The sequence below is a fragment of the Adelges cooleyi genome, unplaced genomic scaffold (assembly GCF_023614345.1).
Source record: "Adelges cooleyi isolate 19-005CV unplaced genomic scaffold, UGA_ACOO_1.1 ACOO_flye_CR_arks_rails_tigmint_CR_PRNA_25, whole genome shotgun sequence".
NCBI lineage: Eukaryota > Metazoa > Arthropoda > Insecta > Hemiptera > Adelgidae > Adelges > Adelges cooleyi.
In genome coordinates, this window is record NW_026095915.1 from 469,282 (window position 1) to 485,954 (window position 16,673).

The 16,673-nt window shown below is 27.3% G+C and overlaps 1 protein-coding gene across 1 annotated transcript in view; it reads left to right on the plus strand.

The window, feature by feature from the left end:
• The window catches only part of LOC126837486 (uncharacterized), a 162,886-nt gene extending 153,490 nt beyond the window's left edge, over positions 1-9,396 (plus strand). The window contains exons 13-17 of the mRNA XM_050571402.1: positions 1,678-1,722; positions 5,980-6,042; positions 6,604-6,693; positions 7,547-7,749; positions 9,361-9,396. Coding sequence (XP_050427359.1) covers positions 1,678-1,722; positions 5,980-6,042; positions 6,604-6,693; positions 7,547-7,749; positions 9,361-9,396 — 437 coding nt within the window. The remainder of the gene's footprint in view (positions 1-1,677; positions 1,723-5,979; positions 6,043-6,603; positions 6,694-7,546; positions 7,750-9,360) is intronic.
• The last annotated feature ends 7,277 nt before the right edge of the window (positions 9,397-16,673 follow it).

A 16,673-nucleotide genomic window follows, 5' to 3' on the forward strand; every position in this document is an offset into this window, starting at 1 on the left:
TTAATTAGTAGTAAAAAGAACTTATGAATTGATTGAACGATCAAATTTTCTTTATACATTATTTTTTTTACACATTATTGACAATTATGTATATTTTAAAAACACATAATTTACTGTTTGGTCAAAGTTATCTCATTTTAATTGAAACTGTTATGGATAAATACAGCAAACCGAGTTCGAATAACTTTATTATTTTTAAAATTATTTTTACAGGTACTCCTATGCCTGCTGATACAACCAAAAGTAATTACAAAGTTAATTACAAACAATTTAGTAAAGTTTAGTTGGGGAGACTTACTGTTATAATAATTTTAACAACTATTATATTTAGAGTAATTTTTGGAACAGCGTTTATCAATTTTTAACATTTTACCACAAAATACCATTTTAACGTAATAGATTGTTGACGTTTTATGTTAACAAATACTTATGACTCGACAGACAAAATACGATACTAGTTCTTGTTGTTTGATATACTATCAAGAGCTGGTTGAATCATAGCACTCATAGCACTAATAACGCTTCATTTATCATTGTACTCTACGCTAATAATTGACATTGGAAACCCCTCACATCTTACCTTTCCGATAGGAAACAATGCACTATCTCCTCAAGCGTCTATCAATGGGATCACATTAGTCCTCTTTATTTCGTTGGCTCATTAGAGAGACTTTTGCAAACACAAGAAGTTCTTTTTTTTTGTAGACGACATGTTATATATTTTCATAAGTATTGCTTTTTCTGCGGTTTATTGAAACCTACAAGCTGAAGTTATTTGATTTCTTGACTGTGCTCATCTCCTTGTTTATTATGGAATTTTTCAGGAGCTATAATTCTCTTCTACATGGTTTATGTACTTCGTAGTATTCCACTGAAACGAGTTTTTTCTATTAAAGATCTTGGCCTCCGCTATATTTTGTGTATAAATGGGGTAGCTATCAGGACCTTAAGAGCCATCGGCTTAATGCTAATACTATACTTTAAATTAATTGATTGGTCAAATTAATCTGATTTTTAGAGTGACTGTTATGGATAAATAAAACAAACGGATTAGATTATCTGTATAATTATTTTATACTTTTGTTACAGTTTTTCTTAATGACAAAGTCGTTCGTTAGTTATAAAATATAGAAGTTATGACTTGATTGAATGATATAGTTTTCTTTATATTAATTTTTGTTCATCGTTTAAGATATTATTGTTTGACTGACTATCGCACTTCTATATTGTACTTTGTATGAGATACTTTTGTACATTTGTGAAAAAAATGCGTATTAGTAATTTAAATGTCAAAATAAAACATAAATATTATTAAATATTGTATTATAAACCAGTTTATATATAAATTTATGCAGGTAATGGAATTTCGAAAAGGACCACATTTAATAAGGCGAGAATATGTCTTAAAAAAAAACTTGGACAATTTATTACTTTTTACATAATCAATTTATTTTGTACTATATTGAAAACTTGTGGGTTTTTTTTAGAGATAATTAAATTTTTTGTGTAACAGTATTACACATATATTTTAATTTATTTCTTGAGCGTAGGGGGGAAAGGGACTTTATCGACTTAAAATCAACACTATATTTGGCATTGATTAATTGAAACTGAGATGTATAAATACAACAGACCGGGTTTAGTTAACTAAAAAATGTTTTAATATTTGTTTTACAGGTACTCCTGCGCATGCTGATGAAAACAATAGCATTTACAAAGATGGTAGTAAATATATAATATTGCTTGTTTGAAATATACAATTTGCTTATCAAATCCGTTTGTTCACACAATAATAACTAAAAACTTTATTTTTAGTTGTCGAGCCTTAATAACATTTCACCACTATTATATTTAGGGTATTATTTTGAACGGCGTGTATCAATTTTTAAGAATACACTTATGCTCAAGAAGCGGTTTCTGATCCTTGTATTACGACATAAACATTTTTAGCTTCGATGCAAAGCGAGAAGGTATTGGTTTTACTCTGATGTATGTTTTTTTTTTATCTGTATACACTGTAACTTCTTTAATACTGGACCAATTCCTTCGAATAGCAACTCTATGAATCGCAATTTTCATCTAGTTGGTACTTTGGGGGGGTAAAAGTTGAAAAAGTTTAACTCTTCACAGGCGAAAGTTGAAAAAACAAAAAAAAAACCGTACGAGTTTTTAAGTTAGAACTTTTACTGGCTATAGCTTCGAGAAAAAGAGTCGGATCGAGTTGAAATTTATAAGAAATATTTATTTAGTATGCCCGCGCACGTCAGTTATATCAAATTTGAATTTAACCCAATGCCCACCCCCCTAGGGGGGGTACAGGTTTTTTTGTTTTTCGGGGTTTTTAGCCGTAGTTTTAAGACCTTTGGGTTGAAAATTTGCCAGTAGTTGGAACTCATATGTATCCATAACATATTAAACGGAAAAATAATTCGGCACTACAGTTTTTTTTTAATAGCCGGAAAACTGTGTTTTCGCAGATTGCGTATATTTTAACAAAAAACACTTAAAATCTTAAAAAAATTGTTATCAAATCATTAAAACAATTTTATGTAGATCTATGCAGAATGATACTATTGAGTTTTGTGCTCAAGTAACACTTTTGACTTTAAGTTGACACAAAGTTCAATTTTTTTTTTTTTTTTACTTAAGTTCTTTCTGGCTGATTAAAATTGAGAACTGATAACAAATTCGTAATCACCGACCCCAAAAACATATAATTTGACCCCTTTTAATGCCTTTTTCACAAAAATCCAGAAAAATGTTTTAGCTTCGATGCAAAGCGAGAAGGTATTGGTTTTACTCTGATGTATGTTTTTTTTTTATCTGTATACACTGTAACTTCTTTAATACTGGACCAATTCCTTCGAATAGCAACTCTATGAATCGCAATTTTCATCTAGTTGGTACTTTGGGGGGGTAAAAGTTGAAAAAGTTTAACTCTTCACAGGCGAAAGTTGAAAAAACAAAAAAAAAACCGTACGAGTTTTTAAGTTAGAACTTTTACTGGCTATAGCTTCGAGAAAAAGAGTCGGATCGAGTTGAAATTTATAAGAAATATTTATTTAGTATGCCCGCGCACGTCAGTTATATCAAATTTGAATTTAACCCAATGCCCACCCCCCTAGGGGGGGTACAGGTTTTTTTGTTTTTCGGGGTTTTTAGCCGTAGTTTTAAGACCTTTGGGTTGAAAATTTGCCAGTAGTTGGAACTCATATGTATCCATAACATATTAAACGGAAAAATAATTCGGCACTACAGTTTTTTTTTAATAGCCGGAAAACTGTGTTTTCGCAGATTGCGTATATTTTAACAAAAAACACTTAAAATCTTAAAAAAATTGTTATCAAATCATTAAAACAATTTTATGTAGATCTATGCAGAATGATACTATTGAGTTTTGTGCTCAAGTAACACTTTTGACTTTAAGTTGACACAAAGTTCAATTTTTTTTTTTTTTTACTTAAGTTCTTTCTGGCTGATTAAAATTGAGAACTGATAACAAATTCGTAATCACCGACCCCAAAAACATATAATAAACGCATATAAAGGCATATAAATAAACGCAAAATATAAGTACAAACGCACTCTACCAGATGTGAGAAACGAAAAAAAAAAGTATAATTTTTTGTTCTATTGGCATCATCGTGTGTACGAACGGCATATTGATGCGCGCTCTTATCTGCTCCGTAATGAATTATGAAATCAGTTATGATAGAAAATATTGTATGTCGTTTCAAATAGTATTTTTAAATCTCTACAAAAACGCTAGTTTTTATTCTGGTTGTAACTTGTATTGCGCTGTATAAAACTTTTATGACGTAGTTGATGTTTATTTTATCAATTTTCATTATTTAATAAAAAACAATTTGTCAACAGAATATAACTAACTGGGTGTGGATTTTATTAAGTCACAGTTGATATAAAATCGATTTGGACTTGAACTTTTTGCGGAATGACTGAATTTAATTTAAGTAACTAATTTAATTTTAATTGGCAGCCATTACGTGAGAAATGATAACATGAGTTGTTTATACTATAGTGTATAGTTGTTGTAATTATCAATTTTCGAGACAAAATAATATTCGATCGTGACCATATAAACGCCCGATCGCGTTATCAACTGTCCACCGTCTTATGTACACGGTACAGGTGGGAACGAAAAACCCCTTATCGGCCCGAGCCGGTCATGGAGTGTGAGAGAGAGGTCGGGGGGTGATGACATTTGTAGGTAGTTGCCAGTCAGTATTCGATAATTCGATTATCAGTTATTGATTTAAAATTGATCCGGAGTGTCAATCCGCTGTCGTTCCGAGTATTATTATTTTTATTTACATATTGTAAAAAAAAAGTGAACTCTTCCTTTCATTTTCCTGGTATTCTTCTTTTAAAAATCGGGTTTCCTCTGACCTAATCTCACAAGTGCACATTCAAGTGCATAAAACAATTATTATTAGTAAAAATTGCTTACTTATACATTTTCAGTACATCTTTTCTTGAAATTATTGAAATTTAATATCTGTCCAGGTCGGCGTTCCTCAGATAGCCAACAAAAAAATTGCTCTCACCTCTCCCTTTTGTAACTAAAAAGTATAAATAATAATTTATAACCAATAATGATTATCTTGACTTGCCCAGAAAAATCACTATTTCATTTTCCTTCTTCCACCTTGGTCACAATAAATATTATCTTCTTTTCTACTTTTATTTCTATTAAACCTATTTCAAACTTCTCACGAAAAAAACCTGAATATTCATAAATTTGTTGTAAATTAATTAAAAAAAAAAAAAATATTAATGTAATATTTCAAATTTGTGACTTGTGTCGTTTTTTAAATGACTGATAAAATTACAAAATAGAAGCATCAAAGCGTTAATTTGAAAGTGATTTTATCCGAGAGGACTAGTATAGTAGAGTATTGGCATATGTAATCAAAGCAATGAGGAAACGGAGAGGTCACAGGTCTACAAGAATTATTATAAATCAAAGTGATAACATTGAATAAAATCGCTTTCAAATAAACGCTTTGATGCTTCTATTTTGTAATTTTATCAGTCATTTAAAAAACGACACAAGTCACAAATTTGAAATATTACACTAGCCACAAGAAACTTCATAAATATATTTTGCAGTGATTCAAATTTCTTGTACTCAACATTTGTATTAAATATGAGTCTGACAAATTGAGTTTTCACACAGAATACGTAGCTAAGTATATAATTATTACATTTGATAAAAAGACAGTTTTGAAAAATCGGTGACCTAAGTCGTTTTTGAATTGGCCGATTCAATTTATTACTTTCTAACTTTCCTAGCTTACACTGTGCTTGGTTTAGATTGTACTGCCTTGAAAATACTAACTACCGATTTGCATCGAAGCGTTTTTTCGAAAGTGATTTTATCACTTTCAGATTTAAAAATTCCTATAAACCTGTGACCTCCCCGTCCCCACTATGCTCCGTCCCCACTATGCCCCGACCCCACTGTACTGGTTTTTTTTTGTACTACTATAGTTAAGTAGTTTCGAGGAAGAGCTTTCGTTGATGTGGAAAAAAACCTTGTGGAAACGACTAAACTGTTTTTTTTAGTATTACCTTATCAGTGGATGGTTGCCTACTACATATTAAACTTAGGTTTTTTCTGTATTTGGCTCATCTCCATGGTCTGGCACTGTATGTTGAAAAATGTCATATTTTGTCATTTTCCTGGAACCGTATTCCGCTGCTGCACGATTTCTTTTTTCATGGTCTTCAACTCCATCGAGTTTTTTCTATTAATGATCTTAACACCCTATGTACGCCTTCTCTACATTTTAGAGGTCACTTAAACGCGGTAGCTAAAAATGATTTAAAAGTCATAGGTTTTGTGTTAATATTATATTTTGCATTCATTAATTGGTCAAATGATTCTCATTTTTGAGTTACTACTATGGATACATACAACATCACGGTTTGACTAACTATATAATTTATTTGTTACAGGAAATTATGTTACAGGTATTACTGTGCATGATGATGAATACAATAGAATTTACAAAGCTACTAGTTAGTAGTAATGAGAACTTATTGCTTATTTGAAAGATAAAATGTACTTTATATTTTATTGTATTGTTCGCATAACAATTTACTTTAAGTTGGGGAGACTTCATTTATTGGTTCTAGAATGAAATAGTAAATTGGCAACCTTACCAATTATAGAACCAGATAAAAATTGAACGAATACATAATACATTTTGAGCATACGCGCCTTTTTACTAAAATCTGATCTCTATTTTATTTGTTCACCCCTTCTAGGCTCCATCAATTTTAGGCATCATCCTGATATTATAATTTTCAAATTTTTGTAAGTTCCTTCCCTCTGTTTGTACTTATTAGGACATAAAATATTAAAAATAAAACATATAATTACGAATATATTATTCTTTTGAACCAGTTATTAATATAAACATTTATGTAGGTACCGAAACTAATAACTACCATAATTTTTCGCGTTCCTTTTTACTCTGTTTTTACTTACTAGGGTGTTAAATTTAAAAATATCAAAATACATACGAATATATATATAAATACTATATTTTCAAACCAGCTATTTATACACTTATGCAGGTACTGAAACTTTAAAATTGACAGAACTTGGAAAGGCGAGAAGAGGTCTTACTGAAGATGCTATTATAAATGTGCTTACCAAAAAATTAGGTGATTATAAATAAAAAGATTTAATATTATTTATTTTTTTAATAACATTGATATTTACAGCATGATTCATTTTCAATAACACAGTATTTTATAGACTACTTAACACAACTTAAACAAAATTTAATTTTTTGTTTCTTTATAATTTCTACAAATATACTCAATATTTATTATAAAATTTAAAATTTCAGCTCTTTTTTTCTAATCGTGTTTATAGTGACCCCTGTTTAAAATGTTCACATGTAAAACTTTTCAGCTTTCTAAAAAAAATATTTAAATAATTTAAAAATTTTGGACAACACAAAAAATTTACCTTTATAAATTACCAACTCATTTTTAATAACTATTCATACAAAAAAAAGAATACTTTTTTTTAATACTGAGATTTTTCACATTTATACATGTTTTATATAATTGTATTACTTATTTCATTTACGTTTAATAATTGTGTCAAATTAATCTACATCAATTGCACAAATAAGAAAAACAGTGGCTAATAATTGTTAATTTTGGCAATTTTTAACAACTGTATTCTGTTTTTTTAGCTTATATCACCTCGGTTGACAAGAAGTATCCTGATTACACATTAAATGTACAATTTTTCAGCTTTCTAAAGAAAATTCTTAAATTTTGGGCAACAAAAAAAAAACATATTTATAAATTATAAACCCATTTTTATTGACTGTAAAAACTTATAATTTTTTCAGAAAGCTGAGATTTTTACTATTATACATAGTAAATATATTTGTATAACTTGTTTTATTTACGTTTAGTAATTGTGTCTTACACTGAAAAGAATATAGTGGCTTATAGGTTTAATTTGGTTATTTTTAACAACTGTTTTTTGATTTTTTAGCTAAAATCAACAAGGAGAAACTAGACAAGGAGAAATCTGCTAATAGGATTTGTACTTTGATAGCAATGTGGGTTAGTCTTAAAATTTCTTCAAACACGTATTATTATTTAGAACACAATGATGATGTATGTGTAGTAGTACTAAAAGAGGGTAAAGACGAACTTGTTGTAAAATACAGATCGTTTAAAGGCGAATATTGGCAAGTAAATGCCTTTGACATACAAGTAGCCAAAATTACTAGAAATCAAACGTTTATTTCTTTTAAAATTATATTTAAATAAATAATTAATGTTTGCTTATTGCAATAATTAAAAATATATTATTAAATTTGCATTTATTACTTATTATAAATACGAACATGATACTACTACTTTTTCATAAACATCTTGAAATAATAAACAAAAAATTACAAATAAAATCTTTACTGATTTATGATATATGAAATTCCTGAAACATTGATTTTAAATTAGTAGGATCTGATTATTATATTTTGTGCTGTAGCCACTAATTACAGTAGGCATAGTGGGGATGGAGAGGTCACAGGTTTACAGGAATTATTATATTTGAGAGGGCTAAAATCACTTTCGAATAAACGCTTCGATGCGAATCAGTAATTAGTATTTTCAAGCCAGTAAAGTCCAAACAAAGTACATTGTTAACCAGCAAAGTTAGAAAGTATTAAAATGAGGTGCTGTATTTGCAAATAAGCATCAAAGCATTTTGTTGACTTGTGACCTCTCTGTGCTATCTATGGTTTGATTTTTATTATGCCTATACACCACAGTACTAGTCCTCCAGGATAAAATCACTTTAAAATTAATGAATCGATGCTTATAAAACGTTTATAAAAAAAATGTATTGAAAGTAAAGGATTTGTACCTCATAAAGCCCGTGTCTAATATGCCCCACCGCCTCTACGACGGATTTTGTTTTTGTGAATTCAATAACTGGTTAGTATACATCAAATCCATAGGTAATTAGTACTACAAGACTTCAAACGTTGTTGGTATGCTTTCAAACAGTGATAGATGAATTTTAAATATGTTTGTCTAAGAATAATGAATACAACTATATTTTATATTTGGTATAATAATTATATGAATCCATGTTTCATTATATTTTAAATACCATTTTTAAGAAAATAAATCCTGTGGGGGAGTGTAGAATTATTGAAATTTTGATTTGAGGATATTGGTGTATGGGGATATGCCTGCTAAACATTCTATTACAGTTTTGACTTAATTCGACAGTTTTTTATTAAGTTATAGAAAGTTAAAGTTGAAAGTTGCAAAACCGCCAATTCTTTTTGTAGTTTATTTCGGTTCTGGGGTTCAAGAAGTTGACTTTTTTTATTTTTGAACCACCAAAAGTACAAAATCACATATAATTTTGTAGATAAAAAAAAACACACATCATAGGAATACCAGCTCGGTATCGATGCTAAAAAACAGCTTTGTAAATAAACTAACAACGTTGCTATAACGCTGAATGTATCCTTGGGCAAAATATCACCTAAAAATTATCCACAGAAAATTGAAACTCAGAAAAATGAACCTCACAAATCGGGCCATAGTAAAACATGTAATCGTTTTTGTAGATACAAAAAAAACAAACATTATGGGAATACAAGCTCGGCGTCGATGCTAAAAAACAACTTTGTAAATAAACGTAAAACGTTGCTATAACGCTGAATGTATCCCCGGGCAAAATACACCTAAAAATAATTCACAAAAAATTGAACTTTCAGAAAAATTTTAGAAAACATTATTCTCAATTTGAAAAGTTAATGAAATATATGCGTTAAATTTTAAAAGTTGTTGTCAGAAAAACGTGAGCTGGAAGGGGGTTAAAACAAAAAAAAAAAGTAAGGAAAAATTGAGACCCCATTGCATAAAAACACTACGTAAAGAATAAATATCATTTCTTATTTAACTCATTAAGATATTGAGTGGTTTAAGATAAGTTAATCACCCCTGTATTATCACATAACATAACAATATAAATAATGTTATTTCACCCTTTTAGTCATACAAATGCATGCAGAACACTTATAACTTATATTATTTATATAATATGCATTCAACTTGCGTTATAAAGTTTATTTCAACCTTATGTTATTACAAATTGCTAACGATTTGTTGTTCTACATTATAATTTACAATTCCTACTATTTCTATAATTTTATTTTCTATCTTTAGGTTTTTTTTCATTAATTGGATCAGGATAAAAGTAGAAATTACAATCTAATTCGAAATGTATATTATAATACAACTATTCGAATACTCAAATCTTTACAAATAATATATATATTTATGATTATAGAATCATTATGATGCTGTCGATCTATTGTTAAAGAAATAAAATAGGTCAAACATTCAAATACAAAAACAACTGCAAAACAAAATATGTTATGAAAAACACCTCGTTTTCGATAAATAAAAAATAATAAAACCATACAAATCGTGTTTGTAAAATACGAAGATTCTTATTATATTCAAAGTTTTGTTATACCTATAGGAACCTACCATTTGTTTACACTACAACAGTTGCTGTGAAAAACAGCTTGGTTTTGAAAAAAAAAAAAACAACAATACAATATTAGATAACAATTCACACGATAAATGATTATACAAAATCTCCTTATAATATTATGTTATTATTATGAAACATTTCCGAATTAGGAAATCGCAGTACATTAACTGTTGTAAATTAAAAAAAAATACTTACTCGCCACAGTTTTTATAACAATAACATTCTACAATGCACTCAAACACGAACATCAAAAATAAATTTGTTACAAAAAAAAACGGTCCTTTTTTTATTTGTTTACACTGCCTCAATCAAAGAAGATAACAATTTACATTAAATTAAAAAACCTAAATAAAACTATACACATTTGTTTGTAAAAATTGACAAATTATGTCTTATTATTTTAAAACATAAAAGATTATAACACAAACCAAGACAACAAATGATATAATAAATGTATATCTAGACTTTGTACGGGAATGAAAAAGACGTTTTAAGTGAAATTTAAAATTTACAATACAAATAAAGTGAAAAACAAAATATTAAAAATATTTAGTTTTATCATTTATATACCTAAATGTTTATACCATTTATATTCTCGCATTTTTGAACCTTGATACCTTACATACCGTAATGTTGCCCTGATAATTTTTTTAATTTAAATTGTATAGGTACTTATTATAACTAACGAACATAATACTACCACTTTTTTTAAATCATCTTGAAATAATTAACAAAAAATTACAAATAAAATCTGAACTGATTTAGGAAATATGTATTTTCTCAAACAGTGATTTAAAGTTAGTAGGATCCGGTTATAATATTCTGTGCTGTAGTCACTAATCACAGTAATGTTGTCTATAAGAACCAGTTAAAATGAATTGTAATTTATATGTTGTCTATTTTTGGATATAACTATGAATTTTGAATATGTTTGTCTAAGAATAATGAACAAAATTATATTTTATATTTAGTATATTTGTGGTGGATATTGGTGTATAGGGATATGCCTGCTAAACATTCTATTACAGTTTTGACTCAATTCGATAGTTTTTCGCTATGTTATAGAAAGTTAAATATTGACCGACAATTTATTTTTAGGTTTTTGTGGTTCTGGGGGTGAAGAAGTTGGCTTTTTCCCTTTTTGAGTTACCAATCACATATAATTTTGGATACCTAAAGTAAATCGGGCCATAGTAAAACATGTAATCGTTTTTGTAGATACAAAAAAAACAAACATTATGGGAATACTAGCTCGGCGTCGATGCTAAAAAACAGCTTTGTAAATAAACGTACAACGTTGCTATAACGCTGAATGTATCCCCGGGAAAAATATACCTAAAAATAATCCACAAAAAATTGAACTTCAGAAAAATTTTAGTACATTATTCTCATTTTGAAAAGTTTATGAAATATATGCGTTAAATTTTAAAAGTTGTTATCAGAAAAACGTGAGCTGGAAGGGGGTTAAAACAAAAAAAAAAGTAAGGAAAAATTGAGACCCCATTGCATAAAAACACTACGTAAAGAATAAATATAATTTCTTTCAATATAAACAATGTTATTTCACCCTTTTAGTCATACAAATGCATGCAGAACACTTATTACTTGTATTATTAATATAATATGCGTTCAATTTGCGTTATAAAGTTTATTTCAACCTTATGTTATTACAAATTGCTATAACATTATAATTTACAATTCCTACTATTTCTATAATTTTATTTTCTATTTTTAAATTATTTTCCTTAAATTGGATCAGGATAAAAGTAGAAATTACAATCTAATTCGAAGTGTATATTATTATACAACTATTCGATTACTCAAATCTTTAAAAATACCATTTTTAAGAAAATAAGTCCTGTGGGGGAGTGTAGAATAATTGAAATTTTGATTTCAGGATATTGGTGTATAGGGATGTGCCTGCTAAACATTCTATTACAGTTTTGACTTAATTCGACAGTTTTTTATTAAGTTATAGAAAGTTAAAATTTAAAGTTGCAAAACCGCCAATTCGTTTTGTAGGTTATTACGGTTCTGGGATTCAAGAAGTTGACTTTTTTTTTACTTTTGAACCACCAAAAGTACAAAATCACATATAATTTTGTAGATAAAAAAAAACACACATCATAGGAATACCAGCTCGGTATCGATGCTAAAAAACAGCTTTGTAAATAAACTAACAACGTTGCTATAACGCTGAATGTATCCTTGGGCAAAATATCACCTAAAAATTATCCACAGAAAATTGAAACTCAGAAAAATGAACCCCATAAATAACGTCCCCGAGCTCCTAAAATGATTACTATGGTATTACTGACAAAGTGATGAACTCACAGATATTGAAAATATTGTCATCATATTGTTAATTACCATACATGGGTATCTATGGTAATACATTTTCATAGACAGACGATTAACCCTAAACGAATCCAACCTAATATTAAAAAATAATTTTCAATCAAATAATAATTGTCATTAGTTACAAAGATTTTATCGATACTATTATATGTATCTGTAAACATTGGACCTTATTTCTCTCTATTTTTGCCTTACTTTATCAAATGATGATATTCTTAACCTTTCTTACACATCAGCCCGAAATTAATTTTTTAATAAAAATTATATACAGGGTGATCCAACTAACGTAAGACACTCATTTTCTCTGAAAGTATGAATATTTTGCGAATTTTTTTTTTCCTAAAATTTTAGGTACATATTTAGCTACATTTTTCAATATTTAGAAAAATTTTATCTTCAACCCTTATACGTTAAATAAGTACGAACCTCGTTTTTTCAAATGGGAACATATGTTTTAAATTCCATAAATATAAAGACAAAAAATCTAAAAAAATGTTAGCGTTTGAATTTTTAATTTTCATCCATTTGTTCGCTGTTTATGACTTTGTAAAGATTTGAATTTTTGTCTATATTTCTTAATAATTTCATTCGATTCGACAAAGACAAGTAGTTTTATTACGACGGTCATCACATCAAATATAATAATAATTTGATGTTAACGCATTCCGTATCATAATCAGATATAATAAATAACCATACATTATTAGACGAAAGGTAGACTGTTACGGATAACGGACTTTACACTTTAACCTAATCTAGCTGGAGCTAGTCATTAGCTGGTTATCTCGGATAACAATCTAGTATCTAAACTATGCATCAGTTACCACGGAATAATCGAGTGACCAGTACCCATAATATATATTTTATTATTTGTACAAAATCGCATTATATTTATTATTTGTACATAACCTCATCGCTAACAAATTTCGACTTCGAAGTTCACACGTTTTCCATTAGTGAAATGAGAAATTGCAAACGTAATTAAAAAATGTTAGTAAATTTACATTTTACTTTATAGTAAATATGATAGCATGCTTATTGTAGTTATGTCATAACTCGTTATTTTATAATTTTTTAAATATATCAATTGATAATATTTGCTCTCGACTTTATTTTGACGTTACATTCTTGGACACACCATTAATTTAATAGGTAAGTGTATTAAAGTTTAATAGATAATTTAATACAACGTATTCAATTAGCTTTTTTATTTTAGGTTGAATGCTTTTTTCCGAAAATCTTTTATCATTTAAAAATCAATGTTATCATGTCAGAAATATCTATGGCGTTGAGAATAGGCTATACCAATTACTATGGAAATGTCTTTTCAATTGGACCCAAGACTGAAGACCTTACAATTTTATATCAAGGTGTAAATTATAAATATAAAGCATTAATTTAATAGGTAAGTTTATTAGAGTTTAATGGGTAATTTAATTCAATACGATTTCAATTAGCTTTTTTAATTTAGGTTGAAGGCTTTTTTACTGAAAATATTTCATCTTTTAAAAACCAATGTTATCATGTAAAATTGGTTTTGAGTATGACATATCAATTGCTATGGAAATGTCTTTCCAATCGGACCCAAGACCTTACAATTATATATCAAGGTGTAAATTATAAGTATAAAACATTTATTTCTAATGTGACATTTTTTCATGTGAATGTATAATATCAACACTAAGCAATTTGAATGAAAAGTGTGTTGTGTTAACTTAAAATAATTATTAATGCATGTATTTGTGTATGTGGGTTGATAATACTCATATACCCGTTTCATTTATTTTTAAAAATATCAGTAATTAATGTATGAATTTCATACTACTACATACAAGGAATCGCTTCTTGATTATACCAATATTTATAATAATATGTAAGTATATTATTTTTATTTGATTAAACTTATCTAAGGTAGTTCAAATGTCTGCTTTCAGTTTAGTTATTTCTTACAATGATATAACCCATATATTGTGTGTCTGACACACATTACGGATATTTTATCATAAAGTTTTAGCTATAACTGACACAGGTATTTGGCTATCAAAGTTAAATTTTATATCAAATTTATTAATATACAATAATTCTCTCTTTAAAAAAGTAGTAATTCTATTAATTTGTATTTAATGAATTCAGTAAATCAAGTAAATTATTTTTTTGAACTTGCCTAAGATAATTCTTATAGTTAATTTTATTTATTGAATTTTGATTTTGTTAGATTTGTTTAATTACCAACGATTGTTAAAAGAAAAAAATTTAAATCAGTATTATAGAAGTTGAACAATTTCAAATGTATAGATATTGTTTTTGTTTAATATTTTTGATTGAATATTTTCAAAATAGTAACATTTGTAATTTTTTAATTTATTGTTGTATTAATAATTAGTTTATGAATATTTTATTAGTTAAATACTTATATTATCAGACAAAAGATTATTATTGTTCTTTAAATGTTATACTATACTATATATTTGTCGTTGAAATTTATTAACACAATTGTTTGACTATGTGTTATCAATGTTCAAATTTTGTAAACTACACAGTAAAAATTAATAAAAATTGTTTTTAACTCTTTAAAGTAGGAATATTGTCGCATACGCATTACAGCAAATATTCTTTTAACCATTATTTGCATCATTAAAGGTAATCAAATTTTATTTTTAACAACTATGCATTATAAGTTAGTATAATTGATTTTATAATTATTTGTATTCATACATAAATATAGTATACATGTATGTATGTGTATAAAATCAGACAAACTTGTCGCGTACAAATTCCATAAAATTTAAATCCTTAAAAATGTGTTTTATTACAGAATAATTGTTAAATTTAGATACTACAATTTAGCTAAGGCTATTTTTGATTTAATATTGCCACTTTTACATAATCTTAGTAAAACGTACCCGTTATAATAGTTTAATAATGTCAATACTTTAATTTGTATAGTAAACAAGGAAATATCAAATAATGGTTTTCTTTTTAAACAACTAAAATCTATTAAGCTTTTAATTTTCTAGATATTAAATAGTGAAGAAAATAATAAAAATAAGAAAATACTGATTATACATAAAATCAAAATAAGCAGATTCAACTGTAAAAGAATTAACTTTTCAATTTGAAATTTTTGAAACAGACATATTTTATTATAAAGGCTTTAGAATCACTATTATTATAACATTATACACCTTATAAGTTATAATAATAATTAGCAAGTACTAATAAAAAGATAAGAACATATAAACTATTTAATTTAATAGTTATTAATAAAATAAAAAAGACAAGTTCTGATAATTTAATGTTTGCGTGACACAAACCCTAACTTTATTTCTGAAGTTTGAGTATCACGTGTGTGATTTTGTGTAATTGAGTCACAAACTATTGATCCATATTTTTATTAACGGGATCTTAATAAGAAATAACTTGACTTAAAAAAAAATGAAATATCAATGATGTTGAAAAATTTACCGTTACAGAAAAATCAAATCTTTTTTGCCAACAGGATGAGGAAAACAGAAAAAAAGTAAAAGTACTTTGAATCACAGTTTGGAACTACCGACTTAAATTAAGTTGATAATTAATACAATTTCAAACTTAACTGTGATTTTGTTGTAGGTTCCTAATACACTGTTTACAAAAATCTAGTCTTTAGACAACTTAATCATTTAAACACAGTCCACTTTATTGCATTATTTTTTATTAATAAAGTTGTTTATATAATAAAAAAAAGTTAGTTATAAATGTAAAATAAGCAACATTTTAAATATTTACTGTAGAATTAAAATAGTAAGCAAATTAAATCCAAAATTCCTTATTTAGTGTAAATTGTTTAAAACAATTATTTGAGCACAGAACATATTTTGAATAAATTGAACATAACTAAACAAATAATAGTAACGCTTCGCGACGCGTGTCCATTTAATGTATGCACTTATGAGATTGTAAGCCAAATTTTAAAGCTATTGTTTACTACCTATAAAAACTAAAAATTATAATTTTCAAATAGCATAATAATGATCTGTTGTACTGTGCTGTTACTTGCTGAATGTAGAACATAGATAGTAGAAAAATATGATAACTAATGATAATAATATTTTGTATTATCATCATAGCAGCAGTTATCAACCTACTTGTACCACGGTTTTTTATTGTTGTGGTTAAATAGCCATTCGTTAGCTGCTGTCAATATAGGTCTGTCAACCTACCTGTCATTACGGTGTGTTAGAAAAGTCGGTAATCT